This window comes from Symphalangus syndactylus, chromosome 10 (assembly GCF_028878055.3).
Source record: "Symphalangus syndactylus isolate Jambi chromosome 10, NHGRI_mSymSyn1-v2.1_pri, whole genome shotgun sequence".
NCBI classification, from domain to species: domain Eukaryota; kingdom Metazoa; phylum Chordata; class Mammalia; order Primates; family Hylobatidae; genus Symphalangus; species Symphalangus syndactylus.
In genome coordinates this window covers 124,048,593-124,069,064 of record NC_072432.2, presented here as the reverse complement: position 1 = coordinate 124,069,064, position 20,472 = coordinate 124,048,593, and the positions used below count along the sequence as shown (strand labels likewise).

Here is a 20,472-nt window from a genome sequence, read left to right as displayed (position 1 = left end):
TTTCTAAAGTCATTTATAATAATGTTTTTAAAACACATCACAATTTCTAAAGATTTTTAAGCACGTACATAAGCATCAGTGGCTGCATACAGTTTCTGGTCCTCAGTGAGAGGAAATTTACTCCAATTGCTACAGCGGATAGACTTGTCTTTCAGGAGCTGTTTACCTAAGAGGTGTTTAACCAGACTGTTGAGGCTCCAGGTCTCTGTACATTTCAGCTAGAAATGATGAAAATGCAACACAGTAAAATCAGTTCCTGTTTTCAGGTATTACCAAATGACATCAAATGAACATACTACAAATAAAATTAGGAAATGTTATAACAAAATACAACCCACAGATAGCCTTCAACAAATTCCCTGTCACTAAAAGCCTCATATGCAGTCCACATTGTAAGAATTTAATTCTAGAATTTCCCTAATGTAGGTATTAAAATTCTTGGACTTTAAAAATATTGTTCATGAAAAAAAGTTGGTTAGTAGGCTTTCTACCTCCCAGCCAAATGAATACTTGGCTAAATATGAGAATTTAATTTAATGACTTCATTAATAAAATATGTGAAATATAGGTGATGGAATTAATAGCCAAACTTCCACTAAGAGCACTGTATCACAAGAGCTCCATTATGCTCTCTCTTAAAAATTTTTTTTAAGTTACTGGTATACATGGATTAAAAATATACACCTAATACACAATTTTACATTTGCAAATATATGAAAGTGAAAGAGTACCAAGAACTGGGAGGAAGGGAAAGAGAAGGCTTGCTTAAAGAAACTGTGTAATCGCAGCACTTTAGGAGGCCGAGGCAGGTGGATCATGAGGTCAGGAGATCAAGACCATCCTGGCTAACACAGTGAAATCTCGTCTCTACTAAAAGAAAATACAAAAAATCAGCTGGGTGTGGTGGCATGCCTGTAGTCCCAGCTACTCGGGAGGCTGAGGCAGGAGAGTCGCTTGAACCCAAGAGGCAGAGGTTTCAGTGAGCCAAGATTGCACCACTGCACTCCAGCCTGGGTGACAGAGCAAGACTCTGTCTCAAAAAAAAAAAAAAAAAAAAAGAAAAAAAGAAACTGTCTGCTGGCCAGATGCAGTGGCTCACGCCTGTAATCTCAGCACTTTGGGAGGCTGAGGCAGGCAGATTATCTGAGGTCAGGAGTTCGAGATCAGCCTGACCAACATGGAGAAACCCCGTCTCTACTAAAAATACAAAATTAGCTAGGCGTGGTGGTGCATGCCTGTAACCCCAGCTACTCAGGAGCCTGAGGCAGGAGAACCACTTAAACCTGGGAGGCGGAGGTTGCAGTGAGCCGAGATCGCAACATTCCACTCCAGCCTGGGCAACAAGAGCGAAACTCCATCTCAAAAAAAAAAAAAAACAAAACAAAAAAAACTCTGTGCCAAGACAGTGGATTAGAACTAAAGGTTTTCCATTGTGGAAAACTATGTAGCAATTCCTCAAAGACCTAAAGAAAGAAATACCATTTGCCCCAGCAATCCCATTACTGGGTATATATCAAAAGGAATATAAATCATTCTGTTATAAAGACACATGCACGCATATGTTCACTGCAGCACTATTTACAATAGCAAAGACATGGAATCAGCCTAAATGCCCATCAATGATCGACTGCATAAAAAAAAATGTGGTACATATACACCATGGAATACTATGCAGCCATAAAAAAAACAAGATCATGTCCTTTGCAGGGACATGGATGGCACTGGAGGCCATTATCCTTAGCAAACTAACACAGGAATGGAAAAGCAAATACCATATGTTCTCACTTATAAGTGGGAGCTAAATGATAAGAAAACATGGACACATAGAGAGGAACAACACACACTGTGGGAGGTGGAGGGTGGGAGGAGGGAGGAAGAGAATCAGGAAAAATAACTAATGGGTACCAGGCTTAATACCTGGGTGATAAAATAATCTGTACAATAAACCCCCATGACACAAGTTTACCTGTGTAACAAACATGCACATGTACCCCTGATCTTGAAACAAAAGTTAAAAAAAAAAAAAAACTAAAAGTTTTCATTAAAGAACATTCACTTGAACTTTTTTATTGCTAGAAAAACATTATATAACAAGCTTTTTCAAAAAAATCTAACATTCAGATAGAAAGTACATTCTGTGTAACACAAAATTATCTTCATTATGAAAATTATATATAGATTGCTTTTACCTTTTTATTGGCAACATCTGTCAACTCCACAAAATTCTTCAATTTGATATCAAAGTCACATAGAAGTTTCCACTGATCTCCTTCAATTCCTACACCTGCCTTTTTAACTGCTTTATTTTCAAGCAACATTTTTAATCCCTGGGGAAAAACTGTAACATTTTCTTGTTATTTCCATAAGTTCTGTCAAGTATGATGGATTTATGTCCTACTTCTTACACATACCATGTTTATGTTTAAATTTGTATTTAACAGGAATTTTAAATTCAGAAACACATTCACCTTGAGTATTTCTTAACTAAAGCAAACAGTCCTGATTGATAAATGACAAGAAAAAATAATCAGTTTGAATGCCACTCCTGCTAGCAATAGCAGTACATATCCTGGTCATTTAGCCTCTTAAAATTTCAGTTTTCTCTTCTCTAAAACAGAAAAAATGTCAATGCCTCACAGGTATGTTGTGAAAATTAAATAAAACAAGGAATGTGAGTGAATCAGGTAGAACATAAATACTTAAATAAATTTGAGATAATGAGAGAACAGCCAGCTAATAAAAGAACTTAATTTTATAGGGATAAAGTTGACATATTACAATTATCAGCCATATAAAAATGAAATGAAGAGATACCAACCTGACATGGAAGAAATGTGGAACAAGTAACATTTGCTCTCAGAAACACACAACTGAATTAGTGCAACTTTGCCAAGTTTCCCTTTATTGTATAATGGTGGCCACTCCATGTCAAATCCCACCACATCCCCATCTGATAGACTCATGCTAAAGGGAGAAAAATAGTGTAAATTAATTATGTTAAAATTTTAAACTTCTGCATAACTAAAGACATAATTCAAAAATTAAAAGGCAACCACAGACTGTTCAAGTTATCTGCAGCACATACAACTGATAATGAACAGCCAGAAAATATGCAAAATTTCTTGAAAAACAAGAAAAGACAAATTATTCAGCAGAAAAATGGAGAAAAATATGAACAGGTAATTCCCAAAAGAAAATCCAAATGACCAATAAATCCAAAAGATATGGCCAGGTATGGTGGTTCACCCTTGTAATCCCAGCACTTTGGGAAGTCAAGGCAGGAGGACTGCTTGAGACTAGGAGTTTAAGACCAACCTGGGCAACACAGCATGTCTCTACAAAAAAAAATTAAAAATTAGCTGGGCTTGGTGGCACACACCTGTAGTCCCAGCTACTTAGGAAGCTGAGGCAGGAGGATCACTTGAGTCCAGGAGTTCGAGGTTAGCGTGAGCTATGATCACATCACTGCACTTCAGCCTGGGTAAAAGTGCAAGACCCTGTCTCTAAGAAAAACAAAAATAAAAAATAAATTTTAAAAATCCAAAAAATAAGTGAAGACACTACTTCTCACTAGAAGTCAAAGAAATGCAAATTAAGTCTACATGATTTCACATCTATCTGATTGGTAAAAATTAAAGTTTCAGAATGCCACGTGTTAAGAGGATATCTATCGGTGATGAATGTATAAATTGGTAAAATCCTTTTGGAAAAAAACTTTGACAACGACAATATCTATTTGAAGGTGCATAAACAGTATGACCTGGCAAGTTTCGTCACAAATAAATGAAACCCTCAGATGTGTACAAACAGACGTGTTTAAGAATGTGCATTGCAACACTGTTCCTACTGGCAAAAATTAGAAACAAACTAAATTTCTATTAACAAGAGAATGGATTGAACCAACTGTTGCATAATGAAACACTGTAAGATGTAACAGTTAAAATGTAACTACACAGATCAACAAGAAAAATTCTCAAAAACATAGTGTTGAGTAAAAAAGACAAGTTACAGAGTACACACAGTTTGTTAGCATTTTTTAAAGTTTTTATATGGGCAAAATAACATTATATAATATTTTCAGATATAAAATTATTAAGTACTATCATAAAATACATGTGAGCAGCCAGTGGCTCACGCCTGTAATCCCAGTGATTTGAGAGACCAAGGCAGGAGGATCACTTGAAGCCAGGAGTTCAAAACTAGCCTGGGAAACATAGTGAGACCCTGTCTTTAAAAAATATAAATAAAAAAATTAGCCAGGCATGGCAGCACATACCAGTAGTTCTACCTACTTGAGAGGCTGAGGCGAAAGGATCACTCGAGCCCATAAGGTTGAGGCTGCATTGAGTATGACCTCGCCATCGCACTCCAGCCTGGATAACAGAGCAAGACCCTGGTTTATTAAAAAGAAAAAATAATGCACAAAACTCACAGAAGTTATCTCAGAGGGGCACGGGGGAGAATCAGAAAGAACAAACATGGGGCTTCAGCTGTATTTTATTGTTTCATTTCTTAATAAAGAACTGAAGAAAACAGGCCAGGCGCAGTGGTTCACGCCTGTAATCCCAGCACTTTGGGGAGCCAAGGCAGCCAGATTGCTTGAGTCCAGGAATTTGAGACCAGCCTGGGCAACATGGCAAAAACCCCATCTCTATAAAAAATATATATATAAATTATCTGGGCGTGATGGTGCATGCCTGTAGTCTCAGCTACTCGGAGGCTGAGGCAGGAGGATCACTTGAGCCCAAAAGGCGGAGGTTGCAGTGAACCAAGATCACACCACTGTTACTCCAGCACGAGCAACAGAGTGAGACCCTATTAAAAAAAAAATTGAAGAAAATTAAGATTTGATAAACAAAGTGGGAGGAATATGCATATTTATTATATTGTTATCTATTGTTGTTGATACTTGCCTATTTGATAGTTGTTAACAATTGAAAATATATTTTAAAAATAAAAGAAACTCACCTTCTGCTTCAGGCCAACATAATATAACAAGGGAGGCCAGACTCACCCTCCCACCACAAACAAATCTAAACTTGGATGAAACATATAAAACAACTGTTTCGGATACTAGACAACAGGCAGTACAGGACTATGATCTCCAAGGGAAGGGAAATGAAGGGTGAACCTTACAGTTGCCCCACATTCTTCCTGGGACCCACTGCAGACAACATAACAGGGAGAAGAATCCCAAGGAGAGCAATGAGTTGGGGAGACAAGAGTTTAGAGCCCTGGAAGCTGAAGGACCTGGAACTCACGGGGCAGAGTTCTGGAGAGCAGGAAGCTAGGCAGGAAAAGAGCTCCAGAAATCTTCCTAAGGGACTCCTTTGGTCTCATTCATAGACTAAAACTCTATGGGGCTGGGCAAACAACCGTAAGCTGAATGATTCTCAGGACGGACTTACACAAAGGTAAGAGGCATTAAAGCTCTGAAAAGTCAGAGAAGAGATCGTTGATCACCAGAGGCAGTCAATAAAGACTCCAGAAGGGTCACATCTTATTATAGTCCTAAATTACCCTTAGACTAAAGGGAAACGTAGACTTTCCCTCATCAAGCTTGAAAACAAGCCTCAAAACAAGTTACTTGAAGTTGATCTTCAAGTAACTTAGATGTCTGACAAAGTTCCTTTCTTTAAAGGAAAACAATAAAATCTAACATTCCACAAAGTAAAATCACAATGCCTAATTTAAAAAAAAAAATTCACAGCTGTAAGAATAAACAGGAAAATATGACCCATAACCAGGAGAAAAATCATCCAATAGAAAGAAAAAATCCTAGAATAATGGAATTAACAGACAAGTACATTAAAACAGCTATTAAAAATATGCTAAATATGTTCAAGAATTTTGAAAGAAACACGAATAATGAGAGCTAAAATGGAAAAAAAAATTAAGAACGAAATGGAACTTCTAGAGATAAACAAAATATGTAGTATCTAAAAAAGAAATTCACAGGATGGTATAAACAGACCAGACACTACAGAAGAAAAAAATATAAGTGAACTTGAAGACAGGAAACGAAACTACTCAAGCTATTCAAAATGAAACACAGAAAGAAAAAAAGGAAGAAAGAAGAAAAGACTGAAAGGAAAGAGCCTCGGTGGCCTGCGACACAGTATCAAGCAATCAAACTTGTGTGTACTAAGAGTCCCAGAAAGAGAAAAGAATAACAGGATAGGAGGAAAAAAGAACTGAAGACATTTTTCAAATCTGATTAAAGGTATAAGCCCACAGATCAAAAAAATTCAATGAACTCCAAGCCAAATAAACACCAACCACATTACACAAGGGCACATCATAATCAAATTGTTGGAAACCTGTGGTAGCAAAACTTTAGTGTCCAGAGGAGGGGAAAGCAAACACAAAAACTCTGCCTGCCTTTTATAAAATACATACAAGTCATCAAAACTACAATTCTTCAAGTCACTTGTGCTAATTGCCTTCAGATATGACATACTATAGCGATGCTGAAGGTAAAATGGTAGACTTAATATGTAATCATAAACAACAGATTTTACCTCCTCTGTGAAACTAATTCAGTATAATGAGTCCCAAAGTGGCCAGATAACTGTAGTAAAAGTAAAAACACTTGAATGTTATTTCTAGCTTATATCTATACCAGAAGACCATTAATAAATAGCTTAACCTACCTCTGCCTTTTGTTTGTTTGTTTGTCTGTTTGAGACAGGGTCTTGCCCTGTTGCCCATGCTGGAGTGCAATGGTGTGATCAAGGCTCACTGCAGCCTCAACCTCTCAGGCCCAAAACCTAGGCCTCCTGAATAGCTGGGACCACAGACACCTGGCTAATTTTAAATTTTTTTGTAGAGATGGGGGTCTTACTATGGCTGGTCTCAAACTCCTGGGCTCAAGCGATCCTCCTGCCTTGGCCTCCCAAAGTGTAGCGATTATAGGCATGAGCCACTGTGCCCAGCACCTCTGCTTTTTTTAACCCAATACATAACAAATTTTTTTTCTTTTTTTTTTTTTTTAAAAAGACAGGTATAACCACTTCAAAAAAGATCTGAATGAATTCCTTATTACTCGTTTTATGCTTCGAGAGCCTTATATTGCATTATTGCAGTCCTAATTTTACAAGGCCTTTAAAAGTACTAACAGACATTTCTAATGTGTTTTGTCTGTTTGTGGGGTTTGTTTGTTTTTTTTTTTTTGGATTTTTTTTTTGAGACAGAGCCTCGCTCTGTTGCCCAGGCTGGAGTGCAGTGGCGCAATCTTGGCTCACCGCAACCTCTGCCTCTCAGGTTCAAGCGATTCTCCTGCTTCAGCCTCCTGAGTAGCTGAGACTACAGGCGCACGCCACCACACCTGGCTAATTTTTTGTATTTAGTAGAGACAGGGTTTCACCATGTTAGCCGGGATGGTCTCGATCTCCTGACCTCGTGATCCACCTGCCTCGGCCTCACAAAGTGCTGGGATTACAGGCCTGAGCCACCGTGCCTGGCCTCAAATGTTTAGTTAGAACATTTTTTAAGGATCATTTGCTACAATTGTTGCTAATTAAACACAACAGGGCCAATCATAGCCATTATTAAATATTACTATGTTGATATTTTTAATGAAATATAAAGGTGCATTTAAAGTTAAATAATTTTTGCATTTTTTCCCTAAATTGGTAAAATAAACACAGTATGTTCAGTAGCTCTATATGTAACATCTTAAGTACTGAAAGTTAAAAAACTGTCGTGCTCGCTTCAGCAGCACATATACTAAAAAAGTTAAAAAAAAACTGTCTGAAGTAATAGAAAAGCTTATGAATGAACAAACTGACAGATTACAAATTAATTCAGTGACTTTTTATTTGAAATGGAAAACTTGGTGATAGTCTATACATAGAAATAATTATCTATTGAACACACCTCACTTGTAAAACTCAGTATATTCACAAACATTACCATAATAGTACCTTCTAAGAGTCCAAATTCAAATAAAATCAGGAAATTCAAATCACTTACCTAATATCTTCTGACAGGAAAGAGCAATCACTAGCGTCATAACTATACACAATGGATCCAGTGAATTCTAAGAAGGGCAGGTCGTCTTCAAAAACACTCTTCCGAACACATGCCTTGAGTTTAGTAAATTTCAAAACAGGCACAAAGTTCACATAAAATAACAAATGTTCACTGAAATAATACAGTTCACTGAAGCATTCAATTTATAGTTCTAAGTTTTATCAATTAATGTTTTATAAACTAATGAAGTCATAAAGAAAACTTAACAAAGAAAAAACCATCCCATTGTAAAATTATTTCTCCTAACAAGTTTATTTTCAAACCTCTAATCCCATTTTCATAAAAGCATTTATTTTCCTGAGTTTTTTTCTGGTAATTATATTCGTATTGTAGCTGTAATAATAATGTTGCCTTAAAATGCTGAAGACTGGCTGGCAAACAAAAAACTCAACAAAGTTAATGTTGTCTAAATTATCTGAACTAGAACAAACTGGTAAAGTCAACCCAAAAAAGAGAAAATATACAGTAAGAATTCTCATTTTGTAAACTCAATTAAAGTTTATTCCAGTTTACCCTTTCAACAACTAGGTCCTGGTGCATTTAGACAACAGCAACTCTGACCTAAACAATGACTTGAAGTTTACAAGTAACAACTGACTCTTTGCACAGTCAAATATAAATTAAATTTCCCACCCGAAAGAACAGTCAATGAACAACATACCTTTCTTTCTTCTACAGCACATCTTTTATTCTGCACATTCATCCATTCAGGACATTTCCGCTGCTGTGGAGCTGTTTCCAATTTTTTTTCATTCATCTTTGAAATGTCCTATTTGCAGTCCAAAAAACAATGTCTTCATGGGTAAATACAAAACAATATCTGAAAGAAAACTGAGAGGTAGTACTGTCAATATGAATGAAAACCAAACATACATATTTAAAGTAAGTTATGACACCTAGGTCCAAGCATAGCTTATAAGAGCTAGAATCATAGAAGAAAACAGATACAATATGCTGCATCTAATAATTATGTATTTAGTATTTCTTCCTCTTAAAACAAATCAGCATTTTAATTGACTTGTATAATTCTGGTAGTTTCAAAATTATATTATCCTATGACTTTTATTCTTTCTCAAGAATAACCTTACCTCACTATCAATGAAAATTCTTGGGTATATGAATCATTATGAATTCCTGGCATTTTAAATTTTCTACATGATTATTCTGTCTTAAGATCTAAGTAAATTCAGCAAAACTATTAGATTTATTCATAAATCTACTCAAAGACTTAATTTTGAAGACAGATAATAGCTCTTCTATATTAAGGATTTTTATTTTGCTCGTCGCCTAGTAAGTGAACAAATTTCCCTAAGAATGAGTTTTTTAGAGGATTTTTTAAAATTCTGTTAATATCTTTGAGGGCACTCATCAATGTAAACCAACATTCAATTATAATTAAAGAAAATACAGTGAATAAGAATCTCTCAAAGGTGGTGTGTGCATTAAAAAAAAAACAGAACGTATTTGTTTTGTTAATAGTAAAATGGATCCGTACCCTGATATGACTCATACTCAATTGAAATAGCCTTAGTTCAAGGCTTAGTTCTTAGCAAATTCCTCAAACTTCAACTGTAGTTCCTATTTGTAATAAGGAGGTAGCAGTTTTTTTGTTTTTTGTTTTTTGTTTTTTTTTTGAGACGGAGTCTTGCTGTGTCGCCCAGGCTGGAGTGCAGTGGCACGATCTCAGCTCTCTGCAAGCTCCGCCTCCTGAGTTCACGCCATTCTCCTGCCTCAGCCTCCTGAGTAGCTGGGACTACAGGAGCCCGCCACCACGCCCGGCTAATTTTTTGTATGTTTTAGTAGCGACGGGGTTTCACCATGTTAGCCAGGATGGTCTCAATCTCCTGACCTCGTGATCCGCCCACCTCGGCCTCCCAAAGTGCCGGGATTACAGGCGTGAGCCACCATGCCTGGCCCAAGAGGTAGCAGTTTTTAATGTAACACTGAAGAGTCTCATGATGAAACAGGATGTTAATTACATTAACTATTTATGATTTGAGGATAGTTTGTTGTATTTGATATTTAACAATATAAATTCTGACAAAATTAAACAACATTCAGCAACTATCCCAAGCACGAATCAGAAACTGAAAATACTGGTAATTTATGGAACAAAAAATTTTAAAGAATACTTTATCAAACAAATTTTCCATATAGAACAAACTCCATCGCTATTGTGCATTGGGAAGGAAAGGGTTAACAGAGCACGTTTGTAACTCATTCTTTCACCACTAGGGGAGAGAGACTGAAAGACCTCCACCAAAGTTCCCAGTAAACATCCCAATGACATCAAACCAGAAGGCAGCTTACTAAGGGTCTTTATTAGTAGAAAAATACCAAACAGTCCATATCTAGAAAATGTTGGCAAGAAAGAGTTCAGCTATCTAGATTGTTTATTGTTAATAAGCCTGGAATTATGGATTTATTAATTTATGCTTGAAAACGTGGGGTAGTCAAATAAACCACATAATTAAAAATAATAATGCAGGAGTCCCAAAACCAACACAACTTCCTTTGTGCAATGTTTTAGCAAATATTGCTTAAAACTAGTGTGTTAATACAAAACTACAACGTGTCCTAATGCAAAAGAAACGTACATTTCTATAATTTGTTTCTCACGGTTTGGGACTCAAAAATAGAATGTTCTGTCTGCAATTGGTGCTTGCCTATATTCACAGAATCATGACCAAAGTTTGCCGATGGGTACAACTCAACTCTTGGGGTTGCCACATGCATCATATGTAGTGAAAAAATACGTAAAATACATATGCTTTATTAACTGTAATGCATTTTATATATGTCACTGGTTATCAATAAGTGTATATTTTGTCACAAATTCAAAATCCTTGACAGGAGAAGTCAAAAACTGATCCCAGATTATATAAGTAAAATCAGTTCTTAATCTTAAAATATATATTTATAAGGCTGGAAAACAAATTTCTGCTATACTTAGAGTAGACCTCATTGGCAAAATGCCAGAAAACTGAGGTTTCCACAAATAACACAAACTTTATAAAAACACCTGTAGACTTCTGAAATTTTGTAAGTAATTCATTTACACTGCCAAAACAGAATTAAACTTCAATAACTCTTTCCTTCTGTCTATAACGCTAAAATCATTTTAATTTGAAATATATAATTTTTTAGATGTAAATACTCTTTTGCATGCAAAATTCTACCCAGATAATTCCAGGCAAAGAATTAGAATGTAAATTTGTTTACAAACCTAACATCTTTGTCAAATTTACTTGTATCTTGGGATAGATAAAAAGCACACAGAAAATTAATGTTGTGGAATAATTTGCAATAGGGAAATCCTTTACCATACATGAGGACTGTAATTCCTGACGAGGTAAAGGTTATTCTCGGTCAAATTCACAGCATAAAATAATTTTTTATTTACATATGTACTCGCTATGTCGTTGAGCATGTATGACTTTGACATGTCTTTTTCTAAAATCATATCTTTTAGCTTCTGCACAGCAAATCAGAGTGAACAGATAATCTACAGAATGGGAGAAAATTTTTGCAATCTATCCATCTGACAAAGGTCTAATATCCAGAATCTACAAGGAACTCAAACAAATTTACAAGAAAAAAAAACAAAGAATCCCATTAAAAAGTGGGCAGAGGACGTGAACAGACACTTCTCAAAAAGACATTTATGCAACCATCAAACATGAAAAAAAGCTCAACATCACTGATCAGTAGAGAAATACAAATCTTTTTTGTATACAAATTAAAACCACAATTAGATACCCTCTCATGCCAGTCAGAATGGCGTTTATTAAAAAATCAAGAAACAACAGGTGCTGGCAAGGCTATGGAGAAATAGGAATGCTTTTACACTGTTGGTGGGAATGTAAACTAGTTCAACCATTGTGGAAGACAGTGTGGCAATTCCTCAAAGACCTAGAACCAGAAATACCATTTGACCCTGCAATCCTATTACTGGGTTATACAATTATCTTACTGGCTATATACCCAAAGGAATATAAATCATTCTATTATAAAGATACAAGCACACACATGTTCACTGCAGCACTATTCACAATAGCAAAGACATGGAAAAAACCCAAATGCCCATCAATGATAGACTAGATAAAGAAAATGTGGTACATATACAATGGAATACTATGCAGCCATAAAAAGGAACACGATCATGTACTTTGCAGGGACATGGATGGAACTGGAATCCATTATCCTCAGCAAATTAACAAAGGAACAGAAAACCAAATACCACATGTTCTTACTTGTAAGTGGGAGCTGAACAATGAGAATACATGGGGAACAACACACACTGGGTCCTGGAGGAGGGACAACATCAGGAAAAACAGCTAATGTATGCGGGGCTTAATACCTAGGTGACAGATTGATAGGTGCAGCAAACCACCATGGCACATTTACCTATGTAACAAACCTGCACGTCCTGCACACGTATCCTGGAACTTAACATAAAATTAATTTTTTAAAAAAACATGTATTTTATAATTTCATAATGCTTCATATTGTACCTTTAAAGGATTTTAAACCCCCCTTTAAAATAACGTATTATGATTTGCTTTGGTTTGGACTTTTTCTGAAATCTTATCTACCTACTACTATCTATAATTTTTCAACCTTTATCATTATTTTAAAGGCTGTCTGGAATTTTGGTTGTTGTTTTGTTGCTTAATTTTGGTTTTGGCCAGGCGCAGTGGCTCATGCCTGAAATCCTAGCACTTTAGGAGGCTGAAGCAGGAGGACTGATTGAGGACAGGAGTTCAAGACTAACTTGGTCAACATAGTGAGATCCCATCTCTTACAAAAAAAAAAAATTGTTTTTTATTTTGAATGGCTTAATTGGAATATATTTGTCTTTCAGTATGGAAATGAAAATTAATCTCATTCACAGGTGGTATAAAAAGTTGTTTTCCCTTTCACCTTACTTTCATTAGTTACTTTCTTCAGTTTCCTCTTTTTCTTTTTCCATTTTTTTCCGACTTGATGAAATTATCATGCATTCCCTTTTCCTCATTATTAATGTTAAAATGCATTGGGTTTATGCTACACTCTACTCCTGACCAAGACTTTTTAACAATATTTTCTTCGAATTCTACATAGTAACCACTACAAAGAAGCAAATGGCAAAAGAGAAGGCTTTGCTCTCATAGACTGAAAACTCCTTTTTCACCACTAACCAGTATTCCAACAACTTAATCTCTTCAAATTATATGTATTTCAAGGGTGTAAAAATTCTTTAAGTCTAATAGCTTCTCCTTTTCTTTAATTTAGAAATATGTTAATTTATTCTGATGATTTAAGTAAGCTTTGAGTAAACGTGAACTTTTTTATATCAAGTATTTCAAAATAATATTAAAGCTTTGTCACAGACACACACTGACTTTTCTCTATTAGTACTATTAATTCTTCTTTAGGATTCAAATAACACCAATTAAACATTACTTATAAAACCATTTTAACTTCACTTTTCCAAAGCTGAATTTTTGCTCTGAATCCATAAACTCTGTCATATACCTTAATGTATTTTCCACATGATCATTGCATTTTTTTACTGAGTGAATTCAAGTGCTCAAAATGTCAGTTAAGGATACCACTTTTTGAAGCCAGTAACTACACTTCAACAAATCTGCAAAGTAAGAATCACTCACATGGAATAATTTAAATTTTTCCTTTTCGCTTATAAATCTTCCTTTGGACTGTCCACATAATCAGTAATAAAATAGCTCATCGCATTTCTTCACCTAAAGGTGAAAAGAAGGTACTGTAGGAGCTTGGATTTAGTTAGGCTCACCATTTGAATTTTTAATGTAATCATTTAATGTGAAATTCCAAACCACAGGCAAGTTTTAATTTACAACTGCTTCTCCATGAATAAGACAACCTGTTACTTGGAATAAAGTTTTAGATTGAACTTAATGTAAAGCTTTTATATCTTCCTGTCATTACCTGTCCCAAACTTCCACTCTTTTTCCATAGTATCTTGTATGTTTCAAAGTATTCATTTATCTCTTCAAATATTTCATCCCCAGTTGGTTTGGGGACTTCTCTTTGCCAAGCAAATAATGTCTTCCAGTTCTTCAGGGATTCTATACAGTCTTCAAACTGAGGATCATTACAAATGTTTATGAATTCATATCTGAAATGAATGCCTTTTTGATTAAATAATCTTCTGGATTAGTGTTGTGTCTATGTCATTTGACAAATCTTCAATGTATCTTCTAATAGAATAATTGAAAATGGCAGCTCTTCAATTTTCTTTGCCTCACTGGTCCCAAACACAGTGTTCCAAACAGGCAGGAAAAAAGTAACAGCCTCAGCAACCCAGCGAGGTACCTGGGATTCATTAATTGTTCAACCGTATAACTAGCTTCTTGAGCTCAATCTGATTATCATGTTTATCAACCTCATATTAATAAATTATGACTAAATAATTAAGTATGGTACATCCATAAAACAGAACACTACACAGTCATTAAAAATAATGTTCTTATAATTATTCAAGTGAAAAAAGCAAATTAAAAAATTAAGGCGTGGTGGCTCACATATGTAATCCCAGCACTTTGGGAGGCCAAGGCAGGCAGATGATTTGAGGCCAGGGGTTCGAGACCAGCCTGGGCATATGGCGAAACCCCGTCTCTACTAAAAATACAAAAATTAGGCGTCCACAAGGTGGTGCACGCCTGTAATCCCAGTTACTCAGGAGGCTGAGGCACAAGAATCACTTGAGCCCAGGAGGCAGAGGTTTCAGTGAGCTGAAATCTTGCCACTGCACTCCACCCTGGGCAACAGAGCAAGACTGTCTCAAAAAGGAAATTAGACTCTAATTGTATAAAATAAATACACGTGTGTGTTTGTGTGTAAGTCTGGAGCAATGTATATGAAAACATTAGTGGTTATCTCACAATTGCAAATGGTTTTTCATATCCTTCTTTATACTTTTCTATATATTCCAACTTTTCTATAAGAACATGCATTCCTTTTAACAATCAGGGGACAAAAGTATGTCAATAAAATGGGAAAATAATTTTTTAATGAATAATCAAGGCTATATTTTTTCATACTATAGAACAAGGACCAGCAATTTTTTTCTCTAAAGGGTTAGATAGTAACTGTCCTAGGCCTTATGGGCCAGACGATCTTTGTTAAAACTACTCAAGTTTGTCACTATAGCAAAGAAGTCATAAACAATACTTAAGCATAATAATGTTACAATGAAATTTTACCTATAGACACTGAAACCTGGATTTATTTAAATTCCATAAAATATTCTTCTTCTTTTGACTTTTCAACCACTGAAAAATGTAGAAACCATTTAGCACATAGTACAAAAACAAGCAGCAAGTCAAACATGACCCACTGCACACCTTACCAACTTTGACTACAGAACACAGATAAAATGTTCTAAAACTGAAAGTTCGAGGCTGGCATTATTAACAACCCATTGTGGTGATTTTTAATCTCCATAATGCATTCTAAAATATCAATTAGATATGCAACTTCTTGGTGAAGGCTTTTTGATAAATTAGTTGCAAAATGGTCCTCATGATAGCTAAATGAGTGGACCTATTCCATAAAGTTGGTAATACTAGTCAATTAAATGCTAAGAGATTATCTGTCAAAGTTGTGAACTCTGTTTTGGAAGAAATTCATCTTAAGTGATTCTATTTGACAGCATTTAGATATTGGGACAAGTTGTCTGCTGAAGTCACTTCTAGTTCATGTCAATAGAAATCACGCCAATAAGATTTTAGTTAGAACAAATTTAGAAAAATTAAGACCAATTACATTCCAAATTAGCTAAGAAAGGGTAGCTTTTTAATCACTTAACTTTTAAACCATACTCTACTTCACTCTGATAGAGTAGAAATTCACCTCAAGAGAACCGCATTTTCCACTTAGAATAGTGTCATCTTCTAGAAAATAGACAGATTTAACACCAGTCTCAAGAGGCCAGTCTCAAGAGAAAGTTGGGTTTTGGTGGATGAACTCAGAGATTTCTTTGTTCATAAAACCTCTAACTAGGTAAGGAAATTAATACCTACTGTTACCATGGTAACTGACTTGCCTAATTGCTTGAGGGCTAAACTGAATAAAGTATCCCACTCTTTTTGAAAAGCACTAAAAAAAAAAAATTGTCAAGTTATATGACACATACAGATAATAATCTGAAGTTCAGGAAAAAATTATTAGTTAAATAATGCAATGCTTAACTCTGCTAGCCCATTATACTGTTTAATGTGGAAAAATTTCCACTTACTATTTAAAACGGTTCAATTATATTTTATTCAAAATATGTAAAGGTTAATGTGATGAAATACACTGTTTTATAAATACTGATTACAATAAAAATGCAAGAATATTTATAATTACTCTGAAATTTGCTAACAAAATATCCTAAAAGAACAGTTGCAATACTTAAGTTATAATTTCAATTTGTCACGTTGGGCATGTATGCAAATTTTACAAATATTCATTGAATTTCACAATGTTTCTCTGAAGAAGAAAGCTGTGTCTACATCACTTTGCACAAAGGAAAACTAATAAGACTAGCTGATTTTGCAAAAGTTATGCAGACTGTTCTAGTGTTGAAAATTATACTATGAAGAAGCAGGAAGTAGAGTGGAAAGAAATCTGGACTGAAAGTCAGAAAACTTAGGTTCCAATGCTGCTTTGTGTCAAAAAAAAAAAAAAAAGTATTCAAAACTTAGAAGACAAAGAGAGGGCAGTATGTCATTTCAATGGCATATGGCAGCACAAGCTCACCCAGCGATTATCAGTATTTCATTAGGGGACATATCTTTATTTGACTGGTTATTTACTAATAATTTTAAAACTCAGACTCTAATATCCACATGTTAAATAATAAATTTTGGTCTCATAAAAGGTGTAACTGAATCCTGTCCAGTAAAAAAGATAACCTCAAAGTCTATGGTTTTTATTACCCTATAACACAGCTTTGTATCTAACCTAGCAATCTTATTTCCAACTTTTTCCTCCAATGTCTATATTTATCTTTGCATCTCTCTGAACCAATGTTGTCATCCTGCTATGTTAATGTGTCATTAACACAACACATATGACATGTGTTCATTCTATATTTGTACAAGAATTATCTTTAAATTATTTGGAAAATTCTGCTTTGACACTTGGTCACTTAGTATCCATGTGACCTTGGACGAGCCACTTTATTTTTCTAAATTTTCATTTCCTCATTTGTAAAATGGGATTATATTCCCATTATTATATTACTTGTCTTATGATATTATATCATTATTATATATTATATTATTTGCTTTCTTGACCACAAGATTAATGTAAAGATAAACAGCAATACATATGATGTCACTTCTTTTAAACTATAATTACACATGAGTTGGAATGATGACAGGACTAGTGACAGGTCTTTTACTGCTATTATACCTCATTCCCTATAGTATACTGGGATGCCTTTAGAGAGGTCAAGAATCTGTAGGTACAGATAAAAATAGCAAATCCATACGAATTAGATAAGATATATATATTCACTGACAGCTAATTAAGCACTGAAGTACTTTATAGGTAGAATATTCTTTCAAATTACAAATTCAAACAGAGAAGAGAAAATGGATTCATTTATCCAATGCTTCTTTCTGACCCATTGGACCTCACTCAAAAAAAGTACTGAATTTCGAAACACATCTCTTTTTTCTTTTTTTTTTTTTGAGATAGAGTCTAGCTCTGTTGCTCAGTCACAGCTCACTGCAGCCTCAACCTCCCCAGGCTTAAGCAGTCCTCCCACTTAGCCTCTCAAGTAGCTGGGACTACAGGCACATGCCACCATGCCCAGTGAATTTTTGTATTTTTTGTAGAAATGGAGTTTCACCATGTTGCCCAGGCTGGTCTTGAACTCCTGGCCTCAAGCAATCCTCCCTACCTCAGCCTCCCAATGTGCTGAGATTACAGGCGTGAGCTATCTTGCTGGGCCTATTTTCTTTCTCTCTCTCTCTCTTTTTTTTTTTTTTGTTTTTGTTTTTTGAGACGGAGTCTCACACTGTCGCCCAGGCTGGAGTGCAGTGGGGTGATCTCGGCTCACTGCAAGCTCTGCCTCCCGGGTTCACGCCATTCTCCTGCCTCAGCCTCCAGAGTAGCTGGAACTACACGCACCCGCCACCATGCCCGGCTCATTTTTTTGTATTTTTTTTAGTAGAGACAGGGTTTCACCGTGTTAGCCAGGATGTTCTTTCTCTTTAACTATACTGCACAAACTATATTTAGGAGGTTTCCAACTAGTCTGACAAGAGAAATTCATATACTCATCTAACTTTTCATGTGTGTGGGAAAGAATATTAAAAACGAGATTTCAAGGATAAGTTACAAGACTGGATTAATAAGTGTTTTTCAAATATTCTGACACAGAAAGATTACAAAACCAAAGCAGCTTAAGTACTCCAGCAATTCAGTTTGGTTGTCAACACCCTAATTTTCATTAGAATTTTGGGCTTCACCAACACAATTATGTTATTTTTACTGAGAAGCAGCTTCCAGTCAAAAAAGCCTTTCATTTTTAACAGAAAACGCAATAAACTTTTTAAAAATTCTGAGCTTGATCTCTTTTATTATATTACATATTTTCTGAAAATGTAACCTTGCACATTCAGCTTTTATACTTACGTATATACTAGTAATTAATTTATACATTTATACACACACATGCATATATAAACACACACACAGATTGTGTACCTAGATACAGATACATGTATACAATCTATAGTTTATTGCAGAAGATATCATTTATAAGGTATTTTCCTGTATGGTTTTTGAGAATTTCTTTCTACTTTTCTATGAACCAAAAAGAATAAGAAGGGGTAGAGGAAAACAGAGAAAAACCAAAGAATGCATGCCAAAGCCCTCATTAAATTCTCTAATTAAAGAAGCTTTCAAGACTTTCATGAATCTATTACTACATTTCTGCTAATCTTAACTTCCCTCCAAACAGACCAAGCAAACAAACCAGAAAAGCTAAATAAAATTACCCATTCACATCTAGGTTAACTGTAGCAAGACGATGTAATTTTTAAAAGTAGTAGGATGATTTTTGAGAGACTTGTTTCTTTATAGGTATCTAACAATTTTTCCTAACTGTCAAATATTACATAAAGCACAATTTTGTACTAATAAAACCAAGTGAAATAAACTGTAAATGGAATCAAACAAATAAACACAATAAAATGCCATTAATTTTAGTTAGCAACAAGGGTAAAGGATAAAAGCCACGTTCTTTGCTGTGTCATAGTGAGAAGCCGCACTGCCCATAAACCAGGAACATCACTTGACCTGAACTGAATCCATGGCACAGCAAAGTGCTTTATAACTGGATTTCACTACCCAACTGAATAATTCATTATTTTTAATGAATTTCCTCTGTTCTCTAAGTAGCTATAGCCAGTCAGCTGAAATCAACCATTATAAACTGGGAAACTGCAGAGAAAGTTTTCAAGTAAGTCAATTTAAAAAGTTGCTTAGGCTGTCTATTTTTCCTTTCATATTTAGTACTGTTACTTCGTATGGCCTGAGATAAAATTTTATAGGATTCATCAGTAAGTGGATGTTGACAGTTGCCTTGCTAGCATCCATTCCACCCTGGACCCTTAATACAGTACCAATAAATTTCATTCAGGTAAAGATCAGTTACCCACAAAGCCAATGTCCAATGTGCTTTAAGGAAGGTGTCCCACTCCCAGTCCACAGTAGAGCCAGTGGTCTAAAGGTAATCCAATTCCTCTTGCTGCAATGATGATTCAGAAACTCAGCCCTGGCTGGACGTAGTGGTACGTGCCAGTAATTCCAGCACTTTGGGAGGCTGAGGCAGGAGGATGGCTTGAGTCCAGGAGTTCAAGACCAGCCTAGGCAACATGGCGAACTCTGTCTCAACAAAAAATACAAAAATTAGCCAGGTGCGATGGCACACATCTGTAGTCCCAGCTACTTGGGAGACTGAGGTGGGAGGATCACTTGAGCCCAGGGGTTCGAGGCTGCAGTGAGCCATGATCGTGCCACTGCACTACCGCCTGGGTGAAAGAGTGAGACCTTGCCTCAAAAAATAAAAAAAATAAAAATAATCAGCATTGCCAGGTAGAAAGAGAAATGCATAAATTTTACAATAGGACCAATTTAAGTATAAGGGGAAGAGGGAAAGGTAAAAGTGGAGATTGGGTAAAAAAGAAACTGGAAAATTAATACACAATTCTGGAAGCAGCCATAAATTTACCTAATGCAAATCTTACATAGTAAGTTCAAATATAGTCTCTTTGGACAGGATAAGTTTATGTAATATGAATAAGAAGAAAAATCAGCAATTTTGTGATTGTGTAATTCCTGGAAGGAAAAAAGTTATCCTCCAGTCTAATTATTTTTCTACTGTACTTCAGAGACTCTGTTTTATGAATGAACAGC

The 20,472-nt window shown here is 35.4% G+C and overlaps 1 protein-coding gene across 5 annotated transcripts in view; it reads right to left on the bottom strand.

The window, feature by feature from the left end:
• The window catches only part of WRN (WRN RecQ like helicase), a 146,724-nt gene that overhangs the window by 112,676 nt on the left and 13,576 nt on the right, over nt 1–20,472 (bottom strand). The window contains exons 2-7 of one of the 5 annotated variants that reach the window (XM_063610892.1): nt 19,716–19,941; nt 8,696–8,865; nt 7,975–8,087; nt 2,819–2,964; nt 2,190–2,338; nt 69–218 (exon numbers count right to left, since the gene is read on the bottom strand). In XM_063610892.1, the coding sequence (XP_063466962.1) occupies nt 69–218; nt 2,190–2,338; nt 2,819–2,964; nt 7,975–8,087; nt 8,696–8,791 (654 nt within the window). In that variant the 5' untranslated portion in view covers nt 8,792–8,865; nt 19,716–19,941. Of the gene's footprint in view, nt 1–68; nt 219–2,189; nt 2,339–2,818; nt 2,965–3,379; nt 3,504–4,292; nt 4,586–7,974; nt 8,088–8,695; nt 8,866–13,685; nt 13,779–19,715; nt 19,942–20,472 lie in introns of those variants that run through there. The other 4 variants (XM_063610894.1, XM_055295911.2, XM_055295908.2 and 1 more) reach the window with 4 other exon arrangements.